The 23,929-nt window shown below is 37.7% G+C and overlaps 1 protein-coding gene across 1 annotated transcript in view; it reads left to right on the forward strand.

The window, feature by feature from the left end:
* Positions 1-23,929, forward strand: part of VHA-A1 (vacuolar proton ATPase A1) — a 70,286-nt gene that overhangs the window by 40,653 nt on the left and 5,704 nt on the right. The window contains exons 11-15 of the mRNA XM_089144172.1: positions 4,469-4,622; positions 8,121-8,281; positions 17,915-18,121; positions 18,264-18,447; positions 18,545-18,628. Of these exons, the coding sequence (XP_089000298.1) occupies positions 4,469-4,622; positions 8,121-8,281; positions 17,915-18,121; positions 18,264-18,447; positions 18,545-18,628 (790 nt within the window). The remainder of the gene's footprint in view (positions 1-4,468; positions 4,623-8,120; positions 8,282-17,914; positions 18,122-18,263; positions 18,448-18,544; positions 18,629-23,929) is intronic.

Raw genomic sequence — 23,929 nt, forward strand, 5'->3', positions numbered from 1 at the left:
ATGTTGGATTCTGATGTTTACCAGTGATGGGAGGAAGAATGAGGAAATAAAGGGAATTAATTTTGTCAAAGCTGTGCCAATAGAGTATAGAAGATAGGAGGTAGAAGGGAAACATTGACAGCCGTAGGAGGGAAATATAAAGTTAATTAGTGATGTAGAGAGTAAGGAAGAAAAAAGGAGGAAAGAGAGATTCTCGTGCTAAATTAAGAGGAGGAAGAAGGGAGGAGGCAGCTAGGCCATTTCAAGTAAAATAAAATTAATCTACTAACAAGAGTTTTAGGTACTTGGACAGCTAATCGACTTTTCGAACAGGGACTTTAGTTGCGTAGCGTTAGGAACAAGAAGATTTGAAAACAACTAATATATAGCTAGTATATGGCGACTATAACCATGGATGCATTAATAGTTTGTTAATTCTTATGTGCCCCCAATGTAGCCTCCATTGAATGAGAGCCAATTCTTTGGAGATCTTTGAGAGAACCAAATCATATGGGGTGATAAATTGGTTTTACGGGAAAAAGGTTGAAGATATTTAGGGTATCAACGGATACTTAACCCATCCAATGGGATGTGAAGTGAGGTCCATAGGTGTCAGAATGGTTTGAAACTTGGGAGGGTATGTAGGTAATAATATTAGGATATGATCCCCCAAGTTTGGTTGGGTTTGGATGGATAAATTAGAAGATATGGTGGTCGATGGGTTTTTTTTTTTTTTTTTTTTGGTGGGGGTGGGGTTAGGGAGTACAAAAATTCAAGAAAATATTAATATCTTGAAATTGAATGGCCAAAATGGGGTTAAATTAGGTTTTAAGGTCACTAGGGTTGGGTGGATGATGTACCTAAAGTCATGGTGGGAGATCTCGTTTTTTCACATTGGCGAGACGAGATGGAGGTCGAGATCTGCGAGTTGGGATATCTCGCTCGAGATCTCACCATATCTCGCCATATCTCGCTCTGGATCTCGCTGAAACTCTTAATTTTTGCCTTTTTTTGTGGATTTTGGCTGAATTTTCACTTGCAACTACTCTTAGCACATCTACAACAAGGAATATCAATCATTCTCTACTTGTCTTATGAATTTATGATTTAATGACTTATATAGAACTTCTAATGGTTGTATAATTATTTTATTCTTGAAAATTGAGATTGTGATACTCATATGGATGGAATTTTGATAACATTTAAGTTAGTTGATGCATTTGATATACTTGCTTTTCATTTATATGCTTTAAAGGTTCTATATTACTTGTTGTATAACATTGCATTCCCTAATCCTATTACATTTCGGTTTCACACTATGGGTAGACTTAGAAATCATACATAGGGTTGTTTCTGATAAATCCAAGGCCACCAACGTGTTCAAAAGGCCTTAAATAAGCTAAATACCAAGTTTCAACCCAATTGGGACCCTAAAACCCACCGAGATGGGCCACCGAGTTGATGCCAAAAAATTGTATATCTCGACCGAGATCTCACCGAGATGGTTGAGATCTCTCTCGAGAGTGAGATCTTCTACCATGCCTAAAGTGTGGGACTAGTCAAACAGTAAGATTGATGTAGATTTGACCTTGAATTTTGGGTCTCCTGAAAAGTCTGAATATTCAACAAAAATTAAAATAAAAGGTGATATGAGAAGGGGAATGGAGTGTAGGCTATCAGATTCCTAGTTGAGGGAGCCTTGTGAAGCTTTGGATTAAGAGGAGATGAATTTTGTAAGATGTTTGAGCCATAGCAAGAACCTAGGCTTGGCTTCACCATCGAGCTTAAGTGTTCCTCAATTTTGGACCTTCTAGATTGAACAAACACAGTTGCAGCAGCAACATACAGAAAATTGCTGAACTGAGATACTTTATTAATTGGCTAAAGTGTAGCTGAACGGACATGTGAATAGGTTAGCTGAACGGCTTTGAATATTCACCGTCAGATTTGTTAAATTAAATTTGAATCCTCGAATAATATTTCTATTTTTTCTCCCATTATTTATAGGTTAGTTAAGTTTTACCTAATATCACCGGTTGTCGATTCTCGTTGGTAGGTAACATCTCTTTCTTCTCTAATATAGTTCTTCTACAGGTTCAACACTTTCTTCTTCCTCGGTTTCTTCTCTAATATAGTTCTTCTACAGGTTTAACACAATTGATTCTCTAGAGAGACTTAGAGGAAAAAGGCTGGTTTTTGTGGGAGATTCACTGAACATAAATATGTGGGAATCTCTTATTTGTATCCTTTGAGATGGAATTAGAAACAAGAAAGAGTCATGAGATCTCAGGGAAGACGAAAATTTATTTTTCACTTCTTCAAGATGACAACAAAAGAATTACTGTAATCAAAAGGTCCAAACTTGATGAAAGCAAATGAAAGAATTTTCAGAGCCGATGGAGATGGAGAGGAAACAGAGGAAGAGATAGAGAAGGAACAGAGGATCGAAGAAGAAATTTAACCGTTACTCTAACCACCAGCGAGAATGAGCGTTGTTTTCTTCTTTTTTTTCTGAAAATTTAACCGGTGATAGAAGGTTATCTTAATTAACACATAAATAATAGGAGAAAAATAGGAATTTTATCGGACGATTCAGATTTAGTCAACAGATCTGATGGTAGAAATTTAGAGTCGTTCAGTTAACATATTCACACGTCCGTTCAGCTACCCCCTTCCCTTATTATTTTTGTCAAAGTTGGGCCCCTTTCCATCGAGTGAAGGGGCTTATTTATGCATAATAAGTTGGAGTTTTAATCTAATTTGTACTCCTCAATGAACTCTTAACTCAAAAGAGAAACTAAAATTGACTTAGACTTTTAAAACTGAAATAAAACAAGAGGAAAATACTACTCTGCCCTTATAACTTGTACGGAATTTACATAACTAGACTGATTAAACTAATTAGCTAACCTATCTTTTCGTACTTAGTCTATATGCTGAAGTTTTGGCCCATAGGTTAGGCCCATGACCACATAAACCTATTTAATAAAGGCCTAACATCCATATCTATCAATACTAAGGCTGATTTCAAAGGGAAACAGGCCCATTCGGCGCTGGATCTGCATCAACCCCTTAAGACACTCAATTTTAGGGTTTATTACAATGAGGAAGACACAAAAGTAAGGCCAGCCTCAAACCAACACTATCATTTGGTCAAAGTCTTGAACTGGATCTGCATTAAGGCCTTACTGATTGATGCTCAACTCAATGCTTGTTGAGTTCGTAATGTTGTACCGTATTGACTGATCAAAACAGTAGCCAGTCAATTCACAAGGAATGAATTTCAAATTTGAAAGACTAAGAATGAAATAGAATTCATTTGTGAAAAAAGACTTGAGAACTTAGAGTAGTATCAGAACAAAAATAACATAAGAACAGGGACAGACTAGCTCTACAAAGTATGGGCAAAACTATAAAACAGTTTTGAGTTAGGCTGAAGTGTAGATTACCATTATAAAACGAGAAAGATACCTGAAATCTAATAACAATTAGGTGGCAGATTTGAATAATAACTTTTTGAAGTAACTTGGGCGGCAAATTACTTACTGTGCAAGTCAGAGCTGGAGTGTCAAGATCTTAATTTATTTGTTATGTTTATTTTTTGTTGTAGTCCGCATCAATATTTACTTTCCTAAATAATATAGGGCTGTAACTTACGTTATAAATAAAGTATTATAGGGGAAGGAGAGAACACACGATTTCTCTCTTCTTCATCCTCTCTTTTCTCTCTCGTCACTGGTAGAATTTCTTCTCTGATATCGCATCAGTAACTAAGACAGAAAATGGTCACTAAAATAGATTTGTTAATAGACGAAGAATGTGAGGGAAGGATATGACAAAATGAGAGAGCAATAATGACAACAAATAATACCCAGGCTTCACATTGCAAAGTGGATCGATTGGACTGAACACCAACCTACCTTGATCAATCACAAAATTTCTCTAGAGAGAAGAGGGGCTTACAAGGCAATTTTAAATACAATTGACGAGTGAATCATCCACCTTCTTACATAAGTCCCTTTATATTGCCATGCTAAAGACATAAACATTAAATGCACCATCCAACCACTAGCTAACACCCACCTACCAGCCACCACCACCTCCTAACTCTTAACAAAGGAAAGCTCATTTTGACAATGAGTTCTTTATTTTCAAATGACAACCCCTTTTATTGACTTTGTTGAATTTCTCAAGGATTAGACTTGAGCTTAGGTCTAGCCCATGAAGATCATAATATGTGGCTTAACTTTAACCCACAAAAATATATATATATATATATATATATATCGTAGCCCATGAAAGCCATGAGCTGATTTGGGTCATACCCTCTTGATCTGTTGTGCTTCTTTATTCTAGCATATATCTTCAGCCCTGCATTAGTTGGGGAGCTTTATCTTACTTTATAGTGATGCTACTTGTTCCTTGCTTCAGATCTTTATTATTCAGCCCTTAGGCCACTTCCAAATATTGATACCCAATGTTCTTGCAGAGTTGCTAGATATCAAGAAGCAAATCCTGTAGTTTATACTGTAATTACATATCCATTTCTTTTTGCGGTGATGTTTGGGGACTGGGGTCATGGAATATGCTTGTTGTTGGGAGCATTAATTCTATTAGCTCGTGAGAGAAGACTTGGTTCTCAGGTATGCTTTATGTTCATAATACGCTAGTGCATTACTTTAAACTTTATTATTGTTTATCATTTTTAAGTGAAAATGCCCAGTGTATTGTTTATGAACTGCTTTTTCTTGGCACTGTGAACTATGTACGTTAGGGTTATAAGAAATAAATTTCCTTTTTGCAATTTTACAATCCATAGGTTTTACTAATTCAAGGTTTATACCATTTTGAACTTTTTTTTCATTCTGCAGTTTCAAATAAGAATTGCAAGGTGAAGCTCACTTAAAGCAAAAACTGTTTTCATTTGTACTTCATTAGATACTGTATTAACTGGAAATGATCAAATGGTGTTTTTTCTGTTAAAATACCGTTCATATTAGGCTACATGACTACCTTTCCCACCTTTTTCCCTATTTAACTTCCATTGAGTCATTTTTTGTCACCTAGTAGTAACGACATATAACCTTTTGACAGCCCATGCTAGGATCTTCTGTTTACCTAACACAGGACCAGCTTCAGACTTCTTGTTTCACAGTTACATGTTAAAAAAAAAAAACCCTTGGTTTTCTTTAGTACTAACCAAGACCTACTGACATCCTCCCTTGTAGAAGTAATGAATTTTTATTCGTTCTCTTCACCATCTTATGTGTGATAGCATAAGATGTACACCTAAGTCATAATGGACAGAAAGGTAATTTGTGTACGAAAAATAACACACAGCTCAAAAGAGTTCATCTTTTTTTGTTATTACAGAAATGATTTTTCTTTTCAAGTGTTGCCATACAGAATCTAGGACCCAGAAATGTGCAAAAAACACAAGAGACATAAAATATGTGCCTGACCGAGAAATGTTTAGAAGAAAAACAGAATTGTTACCATACAAAGCCTAAGTATAACCAAAAGGAATCAAAAGACTGAAATAGAAACTTCTAGATAAAAGTTAAGCGTATGTTCTAAATCTGAAATTAGAAACTACCTTGGACTATTAAAATAAAACAAAATGTGCTTTCTAAAACTGAAAGCACAAACTAATCTATGGCAGCACCATGGTGGAACTGTCTCCACTTGATTGTCCGACAGTTCATAGGATCTTCTAAAAAGCATCCCCAGAGGAGGCAAAAATGTGCTTTAACACGGTTCACGCCAATGAACGAATTTTTGCTTCATATTTCAGTTTACATCAGTATAACTTTTAGGAAAAACTCCCCCAATAAACAACAATTCATACGAGGAGAAATATAGGAACTCAAATGCATCAGGTTAAACATGGGTAAGAAATTGGAAGTAGTACCCAAGTTTTTCATGTTTGGAAAAAGCATTCAACTTCCATTTTTTTTGCAGGTTGGGGGATTTAAATTTACTTCTTGATGAATAAATGTTGAGATCAAATTGATTGACTCTAGAACAATAATGACGAGCTTCAAAGAACCACCTGGGCTTTCCACTGCAAGGTGATGATTGGATCACATACTTATTCCACCAATGAGCTGCCTGGGTTTTGCCACCACGAGGTGTCAATTCAATCAAACACTGATTCACCAGCTTTGATTAGACAGAAAACTCTTCAGTAGAGAAGAAGAGGAATAGCAAAATCTTTCTTGCATAAAAAAGTTCATGTTCAATATTTAACCCCGTTGAACCTTGTATAACAGACTCAAAAGCAGACTCTACATTAAAAAGGAAAGCCCTAACCATCCCTAATCTAGTAGGTAACTTAAAGTGTTACACTGAGAAACAGGAAGAATGTGATGCAAAGGAGGGGCTCGGTAAAATTGTAAATTATAGACTTGAGACAAAACTAAAGAAACAAGAATGAAGGGGTGGAATCACGTTAGCTTAAAAAGAGAGGTAGTTTAGGAAAGGAAAAACTTGAAGAAAAGAATGGATGATCGGTAAGGGGTGGGGGTTTTGCTGTTGGGTTTCTTTGTACTAGTGGATGAGGCAGAAGGTTGAGAGGGGAATGCCACTTCAACACTTCGGCAGATGGGAATTGAGTCACAGTGGGAGGGCAGAACAACTAGGTATTATTGGTTTTATTTTGCTTTTGATGCTTTTCTTCTTTAGTTGGCTGCTTCACGTCTTCTCTCTTTCTGTTTCTTTCTGAATCTGGTTCTCTCAAACTCTTTTTCTATAGATCATCTCTTGATCTCCACTTCTCTTCTGCTTTTTCCCCCTCATTTTTCTTTTTTGGGATCTGGTTTGAGAGGCTCTCCCCTTCTTCTGGATTGGTTGTTAAGGAACCCAAAGGTGGATAGTTTTTGGGGATTGATAACGACACAGAAGAGAAATGGGTTGGGTGTTGGGAAATTCAGATTTGGGTTTTAAATCTCTCCCCCCCCCCCCCCCCCCCTTTTCTGTGCTTGTCTTGTTGGTTCTCAAAACAGGAACGAAGGAGGAGAAAGACAGGCAAGTAGAGAATCAATGGGGAAGGAGAGGATCCTTCGGTTCTGGAACATGATAATGCAGAGGCTTGAAAAAGGACTGCTATAGTGGGATTTCAGACAGGGAGAACTAGAAGAATAGGAAGATAGGGGAGGGGAAAGGGAAGGAGGAAGAGAAAGCACAATCCTATCCTCAAATAAGTCTTGAACTTCTATCTTAATTCCTCTGACAATTACTGGATTACAGGCGAACATATTAAGGAAATTATACGACTCCTACTATGACTATGACAAGTTAAAATAACTCAACATTTATTCTAACTCTCTCACATAGAAAACTAAAACCAATAAAAGACTAAAAGTAAAATGCTGAAATAATTTAATTATTTATGTCCAACCCTTGGTGGACCAAAACCCAGTGGACCACTTCATTTGGATTGGGCCCTCTAAAGCCCCAGTCCAACCAATCAAGTGATGCTGCATGCCATGGTTTTGATGAGGGATGGACACAAAACAATGTTATAAATTCAACTTCCTCACCCAACCGCAACTATACGATCCAGTTTTTGTATTTCCAACGAAATCAACTTTCTCTTGCTGTTCGTTCCCACACATCAAGATCCTGACAAACAAATGTGGCAAGAGAGATTAGGACTAGGATTCTTGTGTCCTTGAACATTGAATTCTAAAAATTTTGAAATCACAGGCTACTGGCCTTTCTTTCTTCTTCGGTCAGTACTGCTGTAGTGTGAAGGTGCTGCATCACAAAGCCTAGCCCAGCATCATTAAGTCCAGGTACCAAAGGCAAAAGCTTATGGAGAAATTCTATGGTTAGACACTTAAACAGGCACGTTGCTCCTTCGTTATGATAAAAATTATGACTTTCAAGTTAGGAGGAAAATCTTGGATAGCTGAAGTAAATTCCAGATTTCTGTACATTATAGTTTTCCAGAGATCTAAAGAATGAGGGGAAATGGAGATAATTTTTTGCCTGATGTGTATTCATATTTTCTTAATGTGAAATTTATGAATGCGCATTGCATTTTCATATTAAATCTACAGTATGAACTTTAACCAAATCAGATTGTGTGTATTGAGAATATAACTTGCAATTATTATTATTTTTTTTGGTCCTTTCAGAAACTTGGCAGCATTATGGAGTTGGCTTTTGGTGGCCGCTATGTGATCCTTCTAATGGCTTTGTTTTCTATCTACTGTGGGTTGATATACAATGAGTTTTTCTCTGTTCCTTTTCATATATTTGGTGAGACTGCTTACAAATGTCGTGATTCTACATGCAGGTATCAGCTGTTACCTAATTTTCTACATACTGAATCAATTACTATTGTCTTCCTTCAAATATTGAAGAGTAGCTTAATAAATATATATCTAAAAGCTTTACTTCCACCTTTTTCTTGGTTAGAAATGAAGTAATATATATATTTTTTATTTATTTATTTTGAAGGGTGAATAATTGAAGTTGTGTAATATTAAGTGAAAAGGACACAAATTCTGTAGGCAAGTAGATAGAGGTGGACTGTAGAAGAGAAATTAAACTTTTCAATAAATCTTTTGTGTGTGTGTGTGTGTGTGTGTGTGTGTGTGTGTATATATATATATATATATTTTTTTTTTTTTTAATTTATGTTATGATGGGTAGTTACATTTTCTACTAACAGACAAGAATCAAATTCTGGCGATTAATCTTTTCCTTTTTTTGGCAAAAGCATTAATTCCTTGAATAATTGCATCTTTTTTATTATGTTTGGATCCTTTTGCTGTTTGTTGACATCCTCTTCTCTGGATTATTTGAAGTGTGTATGCCAGTGCCCTCCCGGGTGTGGTTGTCTGTTTTTTTTTCCCTCATTTCTATTTACAGGTTCTCTCCAACAGTGCTACAAAACTAAATCTTGCTTTCTAACCATTAACTTCATCCACCTATGCTTTAATTCAACATAAAGCATTCTCCAATTGAATTGTAAGATTTTATTAAAGTCACCACACGAGCCCTTGACCAACAATAAAAGATTTGGTTTAGTGCTGCAGGCGGATATATCATCATTGATCTATTCTCAGCAAGAATCCAAGCTGGCTACTCTACTGTACCAAACTTTTAAATTCTTAAAAGACTAAAACCCAGTAATGCTGGTACTGAAAATTTTCAGAATTTGTCATACCCACCGCTGGAGATATTGTGTGTCAAAGCAATTCCACGGTCACAAACTACTTGGTATGACAAATAAAACACCTTGTTACTCCATCCTACAAGCTAGACCCTATTATTGTTAGTGTTAAGTACTCCAATTCTTTGTTCTGTTTTATTTTCTTTTGGGGCTCCTAGTGATACCCTTTATTCTTGGTTAAAATAACCCACATTGTTGTGCTCACTTTGTTCATGGAATTGGCTAATCTAATCTTGTATGAAAAACTTAAGATTCCTTTACTGTAGTGACATTGAACTTTCTTATCAACATCGTCCATTTGTATCTAGGAAAAAGAATCCCAAGTACCATCAATGTGAGAGAGGGGCTGTTTCACATCAAACATACTCTTCTTGTAAGTTGGAATAATCACTGCTTCCAAAATTCTAGGAACAGACTTTGCTGATTAAGAAGGTTGTGAGGAACTGAAAATCCATATCCTATTTCACCTCTGAACTTGTATAGAGAGGAGATGGAATAATTTTTTCCCGCCATCTTGTATTTCTGATGTGGCGCTAGATTAAAAGGGATCAACTAGGGGCCAATTTCCCCCTATCCCTTGGGCCCCTTTGGTTTGGTTCAAAGGCCATATCCCCTGTCATGCCCTCACCCTTTGGAAAACCCTAACCTCACCCTTCCCACCCAATCCTTCCTTATTAGTTGCCATATCTTTGTTAACCCAAACTGTAGCCTTTTTGGAATGGTCCAGAGGACATTGACCACCTTTTTTTTTTCTCTTGCCCTTTATTTCGTTTCCTCTGGGAAAGAGCCCTTGCCTCCATTTGGCTCCGATCGAGGCTCTCCTATGGGTTTGTTTGAGATTGGACTTGGATCCTGATGAATTTCGCTGGTCATTCAATTTTCGATCAATTAGGCAAGCTAGTCTTCGGTGCCACCATTCACCACCTCTGGTGGCGCAATCTTAGGAGATGGACATCCAAATCTCATTCCTTAGACCTGATTTGGAAAACCATCTATTTTGAGTTGCTCTCTTTTCCCATCCCCCAGTTACTGACAACCCCAAAAATATGTTAATTGTTAGCTTTTGGGGTCTCAGCTCCTCTTTACGTTCCCCCTCTTAAAGCCATGTGCTGCCCCCCCACCCCTTTCTCTTCTTTGTATTTTTCTTCGTTGCTTTAATTTAATCATTCATTCATAAAAAAAAACTAGGGGCCAAATAAAGATCTTGTTTAGCCAATTTGGGTAGGGTAAATTGGGTGTAGAGTCCACTGAAGGTTAGGGTTTGAAGATCTGGGTATGACCAGTGAGTAATGGATAATGAATGTTATCGATCTCATGGAGCAAGATTGAATGATGAATTTGGAATTCCATAGATTAGGGTTTATTTTTGGATTTTGAATAAGGGAGTTAGGGCTTTAGGCTATAGAGTTGGAATTCTGGGCTGGGATTTGGTTGACTATAGATGGCTAGTGAGGCTTGTTTGTCCATATATTGGAAAGAAACTAGAAACTGACTGTTGGACTATGAAATCTGAAACTTGGGTCTTCCCATTGAAAATGGATAAGATTCGGTTTGAGAGTTTCAGCTATTGGATGGGATTGAAACTTTGATGGGGGGGGGGGGGCATATTTAATGAATGTTGTGGTTCAAACAACATTCAGAGCACTTTCTAAATTCTCGCGTACCAGATTAAATTATCGTGGCAATCAAAGATGGGCTTGGGTGGTCTTTAATGGTTAAATGTGAAGAGGTCGAAAAATTACAGAAGTAGAATTTTAGGATTGATTGGGAAAAGTAAGTTTTATGATGGTTGGATAGGGCAGCAAGGCGGAGCCAGTGTTGTTTATTGATGTGGAGGTATTGTGGGTTGAATTTGAGTAAATTCTAATGGCCTATAGGGGCTGTGAAGGGATTTTGGCAAAACCGAGAATAACGATGGCGGGTTTTAGGTTTTGGGAAATTAGAAGATTAGGAACAGAAATTGATGATGCTAACTTATGTGTGGATGGTGACAATTTGATGGTTGATGAAGATGGAAATCGAATTTGATCTGTGAGCAGTTTTTTGTTCAAATTGTTGGAGAGAAACCTTAGTTAAGGACTTCCTAGGCTTTACGCCAACAAGGAGTCAACTGATTATACACACCAAGCCCACTAGAGTCCAGATCACATCAAACGCTAAACTGAGTTCTCACAAGGAGGAAGAAGGTGGCGGAAGCTGCAAAATTCATTAATCAAATTTGTGCTCAATAGCAATACCCCCTTACGGTTCTATATAAAAGACTCAGGAGTAGATTCCGCGTATTGGGTAACTTTAGCTGAGTAGGAAATTGGAATAGACTCACAACAATGTCTTAATCCCGGCCCACTAAACAATTAGAAGAAAATTATTTAAATGGAATATTCCCTAAGCCCGGGTAAAGGAGGAGGGTTGGTGTGTCAGGTCGGCAGCCGACACCGGAAAAAATCTAGCCAAACCCTTTTTCATGGATTCGATCTTATATGATAAAAGTTATGCTAGGGTGTTCCCTGACAAAAGAAGTGATGCGCTACACTATGGCCCGGTGTAGTGATAAATGGGCAAGGGTTAGCTAGGGCGTCCCTTGTAAGCGACGCGTCGCATCGGCGCCTGGATGCGATGATAAGTAGGCAAGGGTTCCTGCGTCGTGGACAAGTGCAGGTAAAGAAGCTAGTCCATAAACGTAAGATTAGATTCGCATCTTAGAACATAGGATCTTTAACAGGTAAGAGCTTAGAATTGATAGAGGTTATGAGGAAAAGAAGGATTAATATAGCTTGCATTCAAGAGACTAGATGGAAGGGTAAAAAAGCTAAAGAGTTGGATGACTTTAAACTTTTGTATAGGGATAAAACAAATAAAAATGGAGTAGGTATAATAGTGGATAAAGATTTAAAAATGATGTGGTGGATGTTAAAAGAGTGGGTAATAGGATTATTGTTATCAAGCTTATAATGGAGAAAGAGTTCGTAAATATAATTTGTGTATATGCACCCCAAATAGGATTGGATGAAAGTCTAAAATTAGAATTTTGGGAAAATATGGATGGATTAATGCAAGGAATTCGTCAAGGAGAAAAGATTATCATAGGAGGTGATCTAAATGGTCATATTGGAAAAGATTAAAGAGGCTATGAGAGTGTACATGGAGGATATGGTTTTGGAGAGAGGAATGAGGAAGGGATTTCAATTTTAGATTTTGCTATTGCTTTTGATCTATCTATTATAAATACTTACTTCAAAAAAAGAGATGAGCATTTAATTACCTTCAAAAGTGGACATCATAGAAGCCAAATAGATTTCTTCCTAACTAGAAGGACTGATAGATTGTTGTGCAAGGATTGCAAGGTGATACCAAGGGAAAGCTTAACTGCAAAACATAGACTTGTGGTATTTTTATTTTTTTTGGATGAATAAATAATGATATTAAACAAACAACGAACTACAAGGACGAACCAAGTGAGAAGGATTAGGGAAAAGGGGTGATTTGGGAGGTCTTGGATATGTGCTTAACCCCAAAAACTCATAAAAGGTCCAAGGTTAACTATCCCAGGATAAGATGGTGGAACTTGAAAGGAGAGTGTTTGAAATACTTCGTTAATGAAGTAGTCAAACAAGGAAAGTGGGATTTTAAGGGGGATACTAATGTGATGTGGAATGAGATGGCTATGTGTATCAAGAAGGTGGCTAAAGATGTCCTAGGTGAATCAAAAGGAAAGCTCTATAGTCTATTCTTATAGAGAGATTTGGTGGTGTGATAGTGAGGTTCAAGCTGCCATTAGGAATAAGAAGCTAGTTTTAAGACATGGCAAAGAACTAAGGATATTGAGGATCTTTAAAGGTATAGGTTGGATAGAAATGAAGCTAAGAAAATTGTGGGAAAAGCAAGGGAAAAGAAGTATGAAGAGTTATACATTAAGTTGGGCGCGAAGGAAGGGGGAAAATCTATATATAAGATAGCTAAGATGAGGGATAGGAAGAGTAGAGATCTTAACCGGAGATGTATTAAAAATGGAGATGGTAAAGTATAGTAGTGATGAGGACATAAGAAAAGATGGGATATCTATTCCTAGGACTAAATGAGCAACCAACACATGATTCGAAAGATCACACCTTTCACCAAGGCACCAATTTTCAAACTTATATACATAGAATTTCGATGTCCAAAAGAAGCACTAAGGAGGATGAAACTCAGCAAGACGCAAGGTCCTGATGAAATCCCAATAGAAGTATGGAAGAACTTAGGAACACATGGACTAGTTTGGTTGACTAAGTTGTTTAATAAGATTATGAGCACAAGGAAAATGCCAGATGAATGGAAGAGAGCGTTGTGGTTCCAGTTTACAAAAATAAAGGAGATATTCAAAGCTGTAATAACTATAGGGGCATTAAATTGATGAGCCATACTATGAACATGGGAGAGAATAATTGAAACCCGTTTGAGACACTTAACTACAATTACGGAGAAGCAGTTTGAGTTTATGCTGGGAAGATCTACAACGGAGGCTATTTACCTAATTAAGAGACTTATGGAAAGGTATAGAGAATGTAGGAAAGACCTTCATATGGTATTTATTGACCTAAAAAAAACTTATGATAGAGTCCCTAGAGCGTTAATTTGGCAAGTACTACAGAAAAGAAGTGTTGCAAGTAAATATATAGATATAGTTAAGGATATGTATGATGGTTCGGTGACAAGTGTAAGAACAGTGGGGGGACAAAGTAATGAATTCCCAATTACAGTTGGACTACATCAAGGATCAACTTTAAGCCCATATCTATTTGCACTTGTAATGGATGAATTAACCAAAAACATTCAAGATGAGATCCCTTGGTGTATACTTTTTGTTGATGATATTGTGTTGATTGATGAGACTCAAGTGGGGAATAATACCAAATTAGTATCATGGAGAGCAGCTTTGGAATCAAAAGGCTTTAAACTAAGTAGAACGAAGACAGAATATCTAGTTTGTAACTTTAGTCATGATCGGGTAGATGATGAGGTGCTGATACTTGATGATAAGGAGATTCCTCAAAGTGAATGTTTTAGGTACCTAGGTTCAATCATAAGTAAAAGAGGTGATTTAGAGGATGATGTTTCCCAAAGAATTAAAATAAGGTGGATGAAGTGGAGAGGTGCGTCCAGGGTCTTGTGTGATCGGCGTATTCCATTAAAGCTTAAAGGAAAATTTTATAGGACCGTTGTTCGACCAGCTATGATGTACGGTGCAGAGTGTTGGGCTGTTAAAAAGAATCACATAGATAAACTTAGTGTGATAGAAATGAGGATGTTAAGATGGATGAGTGGCAAGGCTAGGATGGATAAGACAAGGAATGATCATATTAGAGTTGGTTTGGGAGTAGCTCCCATAAGTGATAAGCTTCAAGAAAGTCGTTTGAGGTGGCACGGCCACATTCAACGAAGACCTATAAATGCCCCTGTACGGAGAAGTGATATAATCCAGATTGAAGGAACTAGAAGAGCTAGGGGTAGACCTAAGATAACCTTAAGAGAAGTGGTGAGAAAGGATATGCATAGCTTAGGCTTAGTATTTAGCATGGCCTCGAACAGAACTAATTGGAAGGCAAGAATCCATGTAGCTGACCCCATTTAGTTGGGACAAGGCTTATTGTTGTTGTTGTTGACTTGTTGTTGTTGTTGTCCTACAATAGCTCAAATTGAACCATTGGTCCAAACCAGCAAAATGGTTTTAACCTTTAAAACATGAAAATAAACCAAGTATAGAAGCTAAATTCGTCCTCAACTTACTCCTACTTTAGGCTCTTAAAAGTGGTCTGTTACTTGAGAACTTCATGGGATCATGGCCTCGTGAAAAGGGCAATATTGTTGTTTGGTCAAGCTCCTCTGGCCAGTCTTCAGCTCTAAATTAACTTGGGATTTCATCAAAGCTCATAGCATTTTGTCTTCCTGGTACAGATATTTTGGCTTAAGAGTAACATCATCATAGGTTACCTATTTGGCTGGCCCTATCTGGTTGCCTCCCAATGTAAATCCTTCTAATTCATCATGGATTTCTGTCTCCTTTGACTGCTGGCTCTTGTTGGAATCCTGTGGAAGATGTGGATCACCTCCTTTTTACTTGTCCCCTCTACTTTGCAGCTCGGAAAGGGCTCCTGGGTTAATGCTGGCCAAGAAGAATAATTCTCTCATTAATGAGAGAACAGATCTGGGTGGATATGGATTATGTTGGCAAGCTTGCCTTTGTTTCTGCACCAACCATATTGGATAGAGTACAATCTCAGAAGATGGTCCACTATCTCTAGTTCCTTTGAGCAGTTTAGGAACCCCATCATTTTGGATGTCAGTGCCAAACTATCCTCGACTCTCCTCATAGTGTTGATGTTTCCCCAAATAACAGGCTTATTATTGTTTTTTGGAGCTATCTCATCTACTTTCTGGAACGCTGTTCCCCCTCTCCTTGATGGTTGGGTTTTCCTTTGCTTTATTTGTTCTTCTGTAATGTTTCCTCCCTTTCCCTATAATAGGAGCCTATTGTTATCTCTTTCTTGTTATGGATGAATTCTTTGTTCACCAAGTTTTTCTAATTTCTTTCCTGCTTGCCTTTAGTATAATTCTCTAAAGCAGGTTCCTAGGATAACACAATGTCATTGTCTTGTATGTAAAGTGAGAAAACCTGGGATAAGAATCTAACCTGTCTTTTAATTCTGGCCACAGAAACTGGAGTGTCAAAACTTTCATGGGCCCACACAGTTTCTATTTTTATTCTTTCTCCTGATGACACCAAAGAGAACAAGAATTACAAAGCAAGAACCAGAAGGCCTTATATCAGGAAATGCCTGTTGACATAGTCCAGTACATATACTCTATAAGACTAGAGTTTGTAGACAAACCCCACAACCTGGGGAAGCAGATTACAAATTTCAAAAAGTTCATTCAAAAAGTAGAGGCCAAGGATCTTTTGGGATTGGCAATAAGTGAGCCTATCCTTAGAAATCCGAAACGATCTGCTGAACAACCTCATCATTAGCTCTTGCTGCCTTCAGTTCAAAAAAACAGCTGAAACTAGCAGTTCCAGGTGAGACCAAAATGGACTTTCCCTGTTGTAATAAAGCTGCTTACACCCCTATTTAGAAGATAAAAAGCCCAGGTACCTATTCGAGCTCCATCACGAGTTAATCCTGCAATCACCAGAGTGGGAGATGTTGTAGTAGACCAATCCGGGCAGGGTACCTATTGAGCAGGAATAGTAGGCCATGGTAAACCCTTGCCCACCCCTGAGTGAATAGATAAATGGGTAGTCATCTGGGCAACCCAGAAATTAATAAGATGAATCAAGGAGGTAGGATTAGGTTCAGACTCTTTGTTTCCTCATTTTCCGTAAAAAAATAGCATAAGGCAACAAACAGATTAAAAAAAACCAAGTGATAGAATTCTTGTCCCAACTGAGTACAATACAAATGTTAATACAGAGATCTTTGGGGGAAGAACGAGAAAAATAGTCCACCATAAAACCTAATGGCCCATTTAACCAGATATGTCCTGTCCAAATAGAATTAAAAAAGAGGTGAAAAAGAGTTTCCTCCTCACCAGAACAGAACACAACCATTATCAGGATAACTAAGCAAAAAAAATTGACTCTTAACAGGTATCCCTCTGTGAAGTAATCTCCAGAAGAATACTATAAATCCTGGGGTGACGTTGAAACTTCCAAAACCAATTCCACCATCTGCTTACTAAAGGAGACTTTGGTATAGTCGGTAACAAAGACTGAACTGTTTTCTAATTAGAAAAACTTCCTGAACAAGGATTAAATTTCCAAACATCCTCGGAAGAAGAAATAGGAATTTGGGAGATAACTGAGACAAAAGGAGTAGGCAAAACCTGACTAATTTTATCGAGAGACCCAGAAAGATTAGAAATAAAATCTGCAACTGTAGCAATTGAGAAGTCACGGGGGAATAGGGGAATGGAAGCCCCAGGGACACCTCAGACCCATGGATCAAACCAAAAAAAAAATGGAGTTACCATTCCCAATTTGTCTAAACATTCATTTCTTAAGGTCTGAAGAAAATGAAATAATAGCATTCCAAACATGGGAACCCCTCTTTTCCTGGATTTTAGGATAAAATAGTTAGGGAAATATTTACCCATAATTATTAATTACCTGTACCCAAATTGAGCTTGACACACTGATCAGTCTCCATGGCCCATCACTTATTTGTTGGGGAAATGGTTTATTTGGTGCTTCCAGGATCTTATAGCCAGAGTATTATTTTCTAAAATGTGATTCTTATGATTATAATTAACTTTACTATATTGGATGAGGTTAGCCTCATGGTGAGCTGAAGAGCAACCTCTGATTTTTGCATTTGCAATTTATTCTGTATCTTGTTAACTTAAAATATCTGTCTGTAGCTTTTTTTATACCATTGAATCATAAAAGTTTTAGGCAACTATTTTACCAGCTTATCTTGTTCTTGTTTAGATGACATAGCAATTGCGCGAATGACTTCTCTTTATTTCTTCCTATACCTAATCACATTTTTATCTTTCATACACAAGTTTTCAGCATTCTCATGCTGAACATTACACATTCAAATTATTGTGTACATTTCATGTTCACATTGTTGTATATGTTAACTTGCATGTATCATGTATGCATAACCTGCCTCAGTTATTTGTATGCTTTTCTAGCATCTTCAGGTTTTTTTTTTTTAAAAAAAACGCCTTCTGCCTCATGGTTTATGATTACTTTCATGTCCTTTTGAACAGTGATGCACATACAACTGGTCTGATCAAGTACCGTGATACATACCCATTTGGCGTGGACCCCAGCTGGCGTGGAAGTCGTTCAGAGCTGCCTTTCCTTAACTCCCTTAAAATGAAGATGTCTATATTGTTTGGTGTGGTTCAGATGAACCTAGGAATCATATTAAGTTATTTCAACGCAAGATTCTTTGCCAGTTCTCTGGATATAAGGTCTTCTCCATTCCCCACACACCCTCCTTTATATATAAAAAAATAAAATATTCCTCCTTTTCCTTTATTACTATAGAAGTACTTCTGTCTTCTTCCAAAGGGCATAGTGAGAAGAGGTTTCTGATTCTAAATTTATTTTTAGGCATCAATTTGTCCCACAGATGATCTTTTTCAACAGCCTTTTTGGGTATCTTGCACTCCTCATTCTCGTTAAGTGGTGCACAGGATCTCAAGCAGACTTGTATCATGTCATGATTTACATGTTCTTGAGCCCCACTGACAATATTGGTGATAATCAATTATTGTGGGCTCAGAGACCATTGCAGGTATCAGTACCACTTGATTAACTAGGTGCTAAGTACTTAAGCAGTATCTCAATATTGTTTTCAAGGTTGCCTGAACCTTTGCATATTATTCTCGCAGATTTTATTGTTGCTTTTGGCTGTTGTGGCTGTTCCTTGGATGCTTCTTGTGAAGCCTTTGACTTTGAGGAAGCTTCATCAAGAGGTAATGGCGATGACCGATTCACTTTTGTGATCATCTTGGATCTAATGCTTGAAATTGGTCAACCTCAAGGCTTGTTTGGCTGGGTGGTCATCTCTAAGATTGGAATATCTTGTTCTTTCTTTTCACATTACTCTTCATTTCTTCTACTTGGTAGTTTGTTTATTATATTATCTATGTACTGGTTTTGTTGACCCACATCATGAATATAGCAAGTTTTTCTTGCTGCTTATTGAAGGGTGAATACCAAGTACCTCCCACCTCCCCTCTTAGTTTGCGCATGACAAGTACCTCCTTCTTGGTTTGAGAACCTGACAAGTACATCCCTACTATAGTTTTGAATGTCAAGTGGTATGAAGTAACAATTTTGCCCAGTTAACTTTAAAGAATATATTGCCTCTTGACTTAATATCACTTAAAACATTTTTTACCCCCTTTTTTTGGTGGGTAAAAGATGTGGAAATAATTGAATCCTTACAAAATCAATGTGACCCCTAAGCTTCCTATTTATAATAATGTGAAATATACAAAGTTACACAATTACCCTCACTAACCAACTAAATAATAATAACTTGAACCACAACTTATAATTAAACCAACCCACAAATAAACCAAGCCGACCAACACTCCTCATCAAGTTGAGGCATAGATGTTAATCATGCCCAACTTGCTCAAAATAGGGTAGAAATCTCCTTCCTTCAGTCCTTTGGTAAAGATGTCAGCTACTTGATTTCCAAGTCTCACAAAAGGCATGCATATCAGCCCTTGTTCCAACTTTTCCTTTGACAAAAAATCTATCTATCTCAATATTTTTTGTGAGATCATGTTGCACTGGATTATTGGCTATACTGATGGCAGCCTTGTTGTCACAATATAACATCATGGGACTTGAACAGGAAACCCAATATCTTCTAATAGACCTTTCAACCATAAAAGTTCACATACTCCTCGAACCATGGATCTATACTCGGCCTCTGTACTAGACAATGACACCACATTTTGCTTTTTGCTTCTCCAGGTTACTAAATTGCCCCCAACAAATGTACAGTATCCTGATATTGATTTTTTTCAGGTGAACTAGCCCAATCAGCATCTATATAAGCTTCCACTTTCAAATTATCTGAGGTGACAAAAGTATTCCCTTTCCTGGTGTGGATTTCAAATACTGAAGTATTCTAATAACAACATGCATATGAAGTCAAGTATGGGTCATGTATAAATTGGCTCACTAGACTTATTGAGAAAGCAATGTCAGTCTGGTGAGAGACAAATAAATCAGTTTTCCAATCAACCTCTGATATCTGCCTTTATCTACTGGTACTCCCTCTTTCCCTTTAAGCTTAATGCCTGCTTCAATTAGGGTATCCATGGCTTTACATCCCAACATTCCCACTTCTGAAAGTAAGTCTAGGATATACTTGCGTTAGGGCAAATAGATGCCTTTTTCTGATCTAGCGACCTCAATTCCAAGAAAATACTTGAGTTTCCTTAGATCTTTAACCTCAAATTCCTTGCTGAGGAAGCTCTTCAGCTTTTGTATTTCTGCCCCATCATTCCCAGTAATGACAATGTCATCTACATAGACTATAAGAAGTGTGATGTGAGTTCATAACCTTTTCACAAAGAGAGTATGATCAGCATTACTTTGGTTGTAACCTATTGATGTCACAGCTTTTTGGAGGCGTCCAAACCAACACCGGGGAGATTGCTTCAACCCATATATTGATCGCTTCAACCGACAAACCTTGCCTTTTGTTTTGTTGTCAGAGAATCCATGTGGGATTTCCATGTAGACCTCTTCTTTCAATTCTCCATGCAAAAATGCATTCTTTACATCTAATTGATGTAAATCCCAATCTTGATTCATAGCTACTGATAATAAGACCCTGACTGTATTCAATTTTGCAACAGGAGCAAAGGTCTCTTGATAATCAATTCCATAAGTTTGAGTGAACCCTTTTGCAACCAATCTAGCCTTCAATCGGTTTACTGAACCATCCATGTTCTGTTTTACCACGAACACCCACTTACAACCTACCGGGTGTTTCCCTGGAGGAAGAGTAACCAACTCCCAAGTATCATTCTTCTTCATAGCCTGCATTTCCTCTACCATTGTTGCCTTCCAATTTTTATTAGCATAGGCTTCTTGCCAAGTCTTTGGAACAGATGCAGTAGATAAAGAAGATATGAAAGCTTGGTAGGAGTCGAACAAAGAATCATAGGAAACGTATTTAGTTATAGGATGCTGAATACACGACCTGATTCCTTTTCTAACAGCAATAGGAGGTTAGAAGAAGATACCTCAGGGATACTTGCAGGACCTAAATCTGGATTAGGAGATTGAACTGGTAACATGTCAACCTTCTCTACTGCCTGTTGCTGATTGGTTTTCTTCCTCTGATAGGTTTGCACATCCTTGCTTTGGTCAATTTGCCTTTGAAATACCTCAATAGTGTGCCTTACAGGAGTGGTCTCCCCCTAGATAGGATCCTCATAAGGTTCAGATGAGGAAAGGGAAGACTAGGTGTCTACATATATGCTGGCTGAATGCCCCCCTTGTTCAGGAATCTCTTCTTGAACCTCTAACTGAGGCTGAATTAGGGTTGGTAGGTCTCTATATGTGACAGGAACATCCAAAGTGGGAAAAAAACACCTCTGCTCTTGGAGTCCCCCCTTGGAGAGGTGTATAATAAGGAGTAAACTCACTAAAGATGACATCTATGGACACTATTGTCTTCCTGAAGGAGGATGGTAACATTTGTAAGCCTTTTGAGTAGTAGAATTCCCCAGAAAAATGCAGCGGAGGCCACGAGGTTCCAACTTACTCTTGTGGGTCGAAGTTCTGGTATAACACACACAACCAAATATCCTTGGAGGAACTATAAAGGAAGATGTTCCTTGAAGGACCTCACTGGGGCATTTGAAGTCAAGGATTCTACTAGGCATCCTATTCATGAGGTATGATGCAGTGAGAACTGCGTCACTCCAATATTGGTCGAGGACATTCGTGGCAATTAGAAGAGAACGAGCAATCTCTAAAATATTGCCTATTCTTTCGTTCGGCAACTCCATTTTGGGCCGCAGTAGCAACACAACTAGTCTGATGTATTATGCCAGAATCAGAGAGTTATTTCTAAAATTCTTTTTCATCATACTTGGTTCCATTGTCACTATGAAGGACCTTCACAGTGGCATTGAATTGAGTTTTAACCATATTATGAAAATCTTGAAAAAATCAGAAAACTTCATTTTTTTTTTTTAAAAGATAAATCCATGTAGAGCGAGAATAACAATCAATAAAAGTAACAAAAAAACGATGGCCAGTAATAGATATACGGCGACAAGGCCCCCACACATCACTATGAATTAACATAAAAGGAATATAACTTATATTATTATGAGAAGGCAAATAACTTAAACAAATCTATTTAGCAAAAACACAAGCTTCACAAAAAAAATCCCTATGACAAGATGAGACTAAATTAGGGAAAATTTTTCTCAAAGTTCCTATAGGAGGATGGCCTAGCCTACGATGCCACTGGTGGAGAGCTAACAAATTGACCGGATGAGGAATAGCAAGCATAGCAGAAGAAGAGGTTCCATTCGATTCCAACAAGTAGAGGCCGTTGTCTAGTTTACCACGTCCAATCTCCTTCCTTGTTACCAGATGCTGAAAGACACAGTAGGAGGGAAAAAGTGTTACCGTACAATTCAAGTCATTGGTAAGACTACTAATGGAAAGAAGGTTAGTACAAAAAGATGGAACATGTAAAATTGAAGACAAAGAAAGGGACGGTGAATGTGGTTCCCTTTTCAGCAATGGAAGAGTAAGAACCATCAACTATACGGACCTTATATTTCCCTGAGGTAGGTAAAGAATTCAAGAAAAGAGAAGCAGAACCTGTCATATGGGCTGTCACTCCAGTATCAATAATCCATGGAATAGAAACTGAAGAAGCATGTAAGCCATTAAATACTGTACCTGAAGTAGCAAGGTAGGAATTCGAAGATGCAGTTGACGAGGAATTGGAAGAGGCAGTGGCAGCGGTCGACGACTGTAGAATGCGCCTTAGAGCAAACAACTCTTCTTGGGAAAAACCGGTATCTGAAGTAGGTGCGGTAGAAACAGTTTCTAAATAATGAGCCTTGGGTTTACCCTTCTTTTGAGCATTCAAAATCTATAGGTTTCCCATGTAATTTTCAATATGTGGCTTTGGTATGATAAGGCTTGTGGCAATGCTCACACTTAACCATATCTTTGACTGATTCTGTTCGGGACACCATACTTACACTTTGAAGAGCAGTTTTTTCACTATCAGGTTATGTAACATAGTCAGACGATGACTCTCCTCACATTGAACAAGTGCATAGGATTGTTCCAATGTAGGAAAGGGAGAGTGACTCAAAACCTGTATCGAATCGGATCATACTCCACATTTAAGCTAGCCAAAAATCATACACTCGAAAATTGTCAACGTATTTCTTGTAGGCAACCACATCATCAGGATTAGTCAATTGGCAGTCACCATAATGGTCTAACTCTTGCCAGAGAGCATAATTCAGCATAGTATTGGGCAACTGTTAGCTCTTTCTGTGTGGTCTCATGAAGTTTCTTTCGTAGCTCATAGATCTGCGCATCAATCCCTAGTTGTCAATAAGTCTCTTTAGTAGCCTTCCAAATCTGGGCTGTTGTATCCAACAATAAATATCCCTTGGCTAGATTTGGATGCATGGAATTCAAGAGGAATGACATGATAAGAGAGTCATGTAAAATCTACTTATCCTGAAGAATGCCAACAGTCAAAGGTTTGGTTGTAGTGCCCATAATATGACCGACTAGACCTCTTCCAATAATTGTCAAATAGATCAAGTAATTGGTTCCATCGAACCTAACAAAGAGTGATGGAAGGTTGGGATAATTTTCATGATTTGTCGGAACTGCAGAAACATCCGGTGTAGTCATATCTTCAGTCCACTCACCAAGAACACCATCAAAAATAATTTTGATCAAACCCGCAAAAAATTCTGATCAAACCTTCTGAAAATTCTGAGCAAACCTGATGGAAGGGCTGATCAAGCTGCTGGAGAAAAATCTGATAAAACCTGCTGTCCTGCAGGCTGCAAACTGGTTCTGAAATATCCCAGGAAGGTGTAAGAGGTCGAAAAATATTTCTCTGAGCAGTGGTATTTTTCGGATTCATTGTTGTTGTAATTTTCTGATCAATACTGCATAAAACCTGCTGTTAGAAGAATTAGAAACATCACAGGAGATGTAAAACTCCAAAAAGAAATTTCTGCATTGCA

Source organism: Hakea prostrata, chromosome 2 (assembly GCF_041222555.1).
Source record: "Hakea prostrata isolate BN-2017 chromosome 2, UWA_Hpros_2, whole genome shotgun sequence".
Taxonomy (NCBI): domain Eukaryota; kingdom Viridiplantae; phylum Streptophyta; class Magnoliopsida; order Proteales; family Proteaceae; genus Hakea; species Hakea prostrata.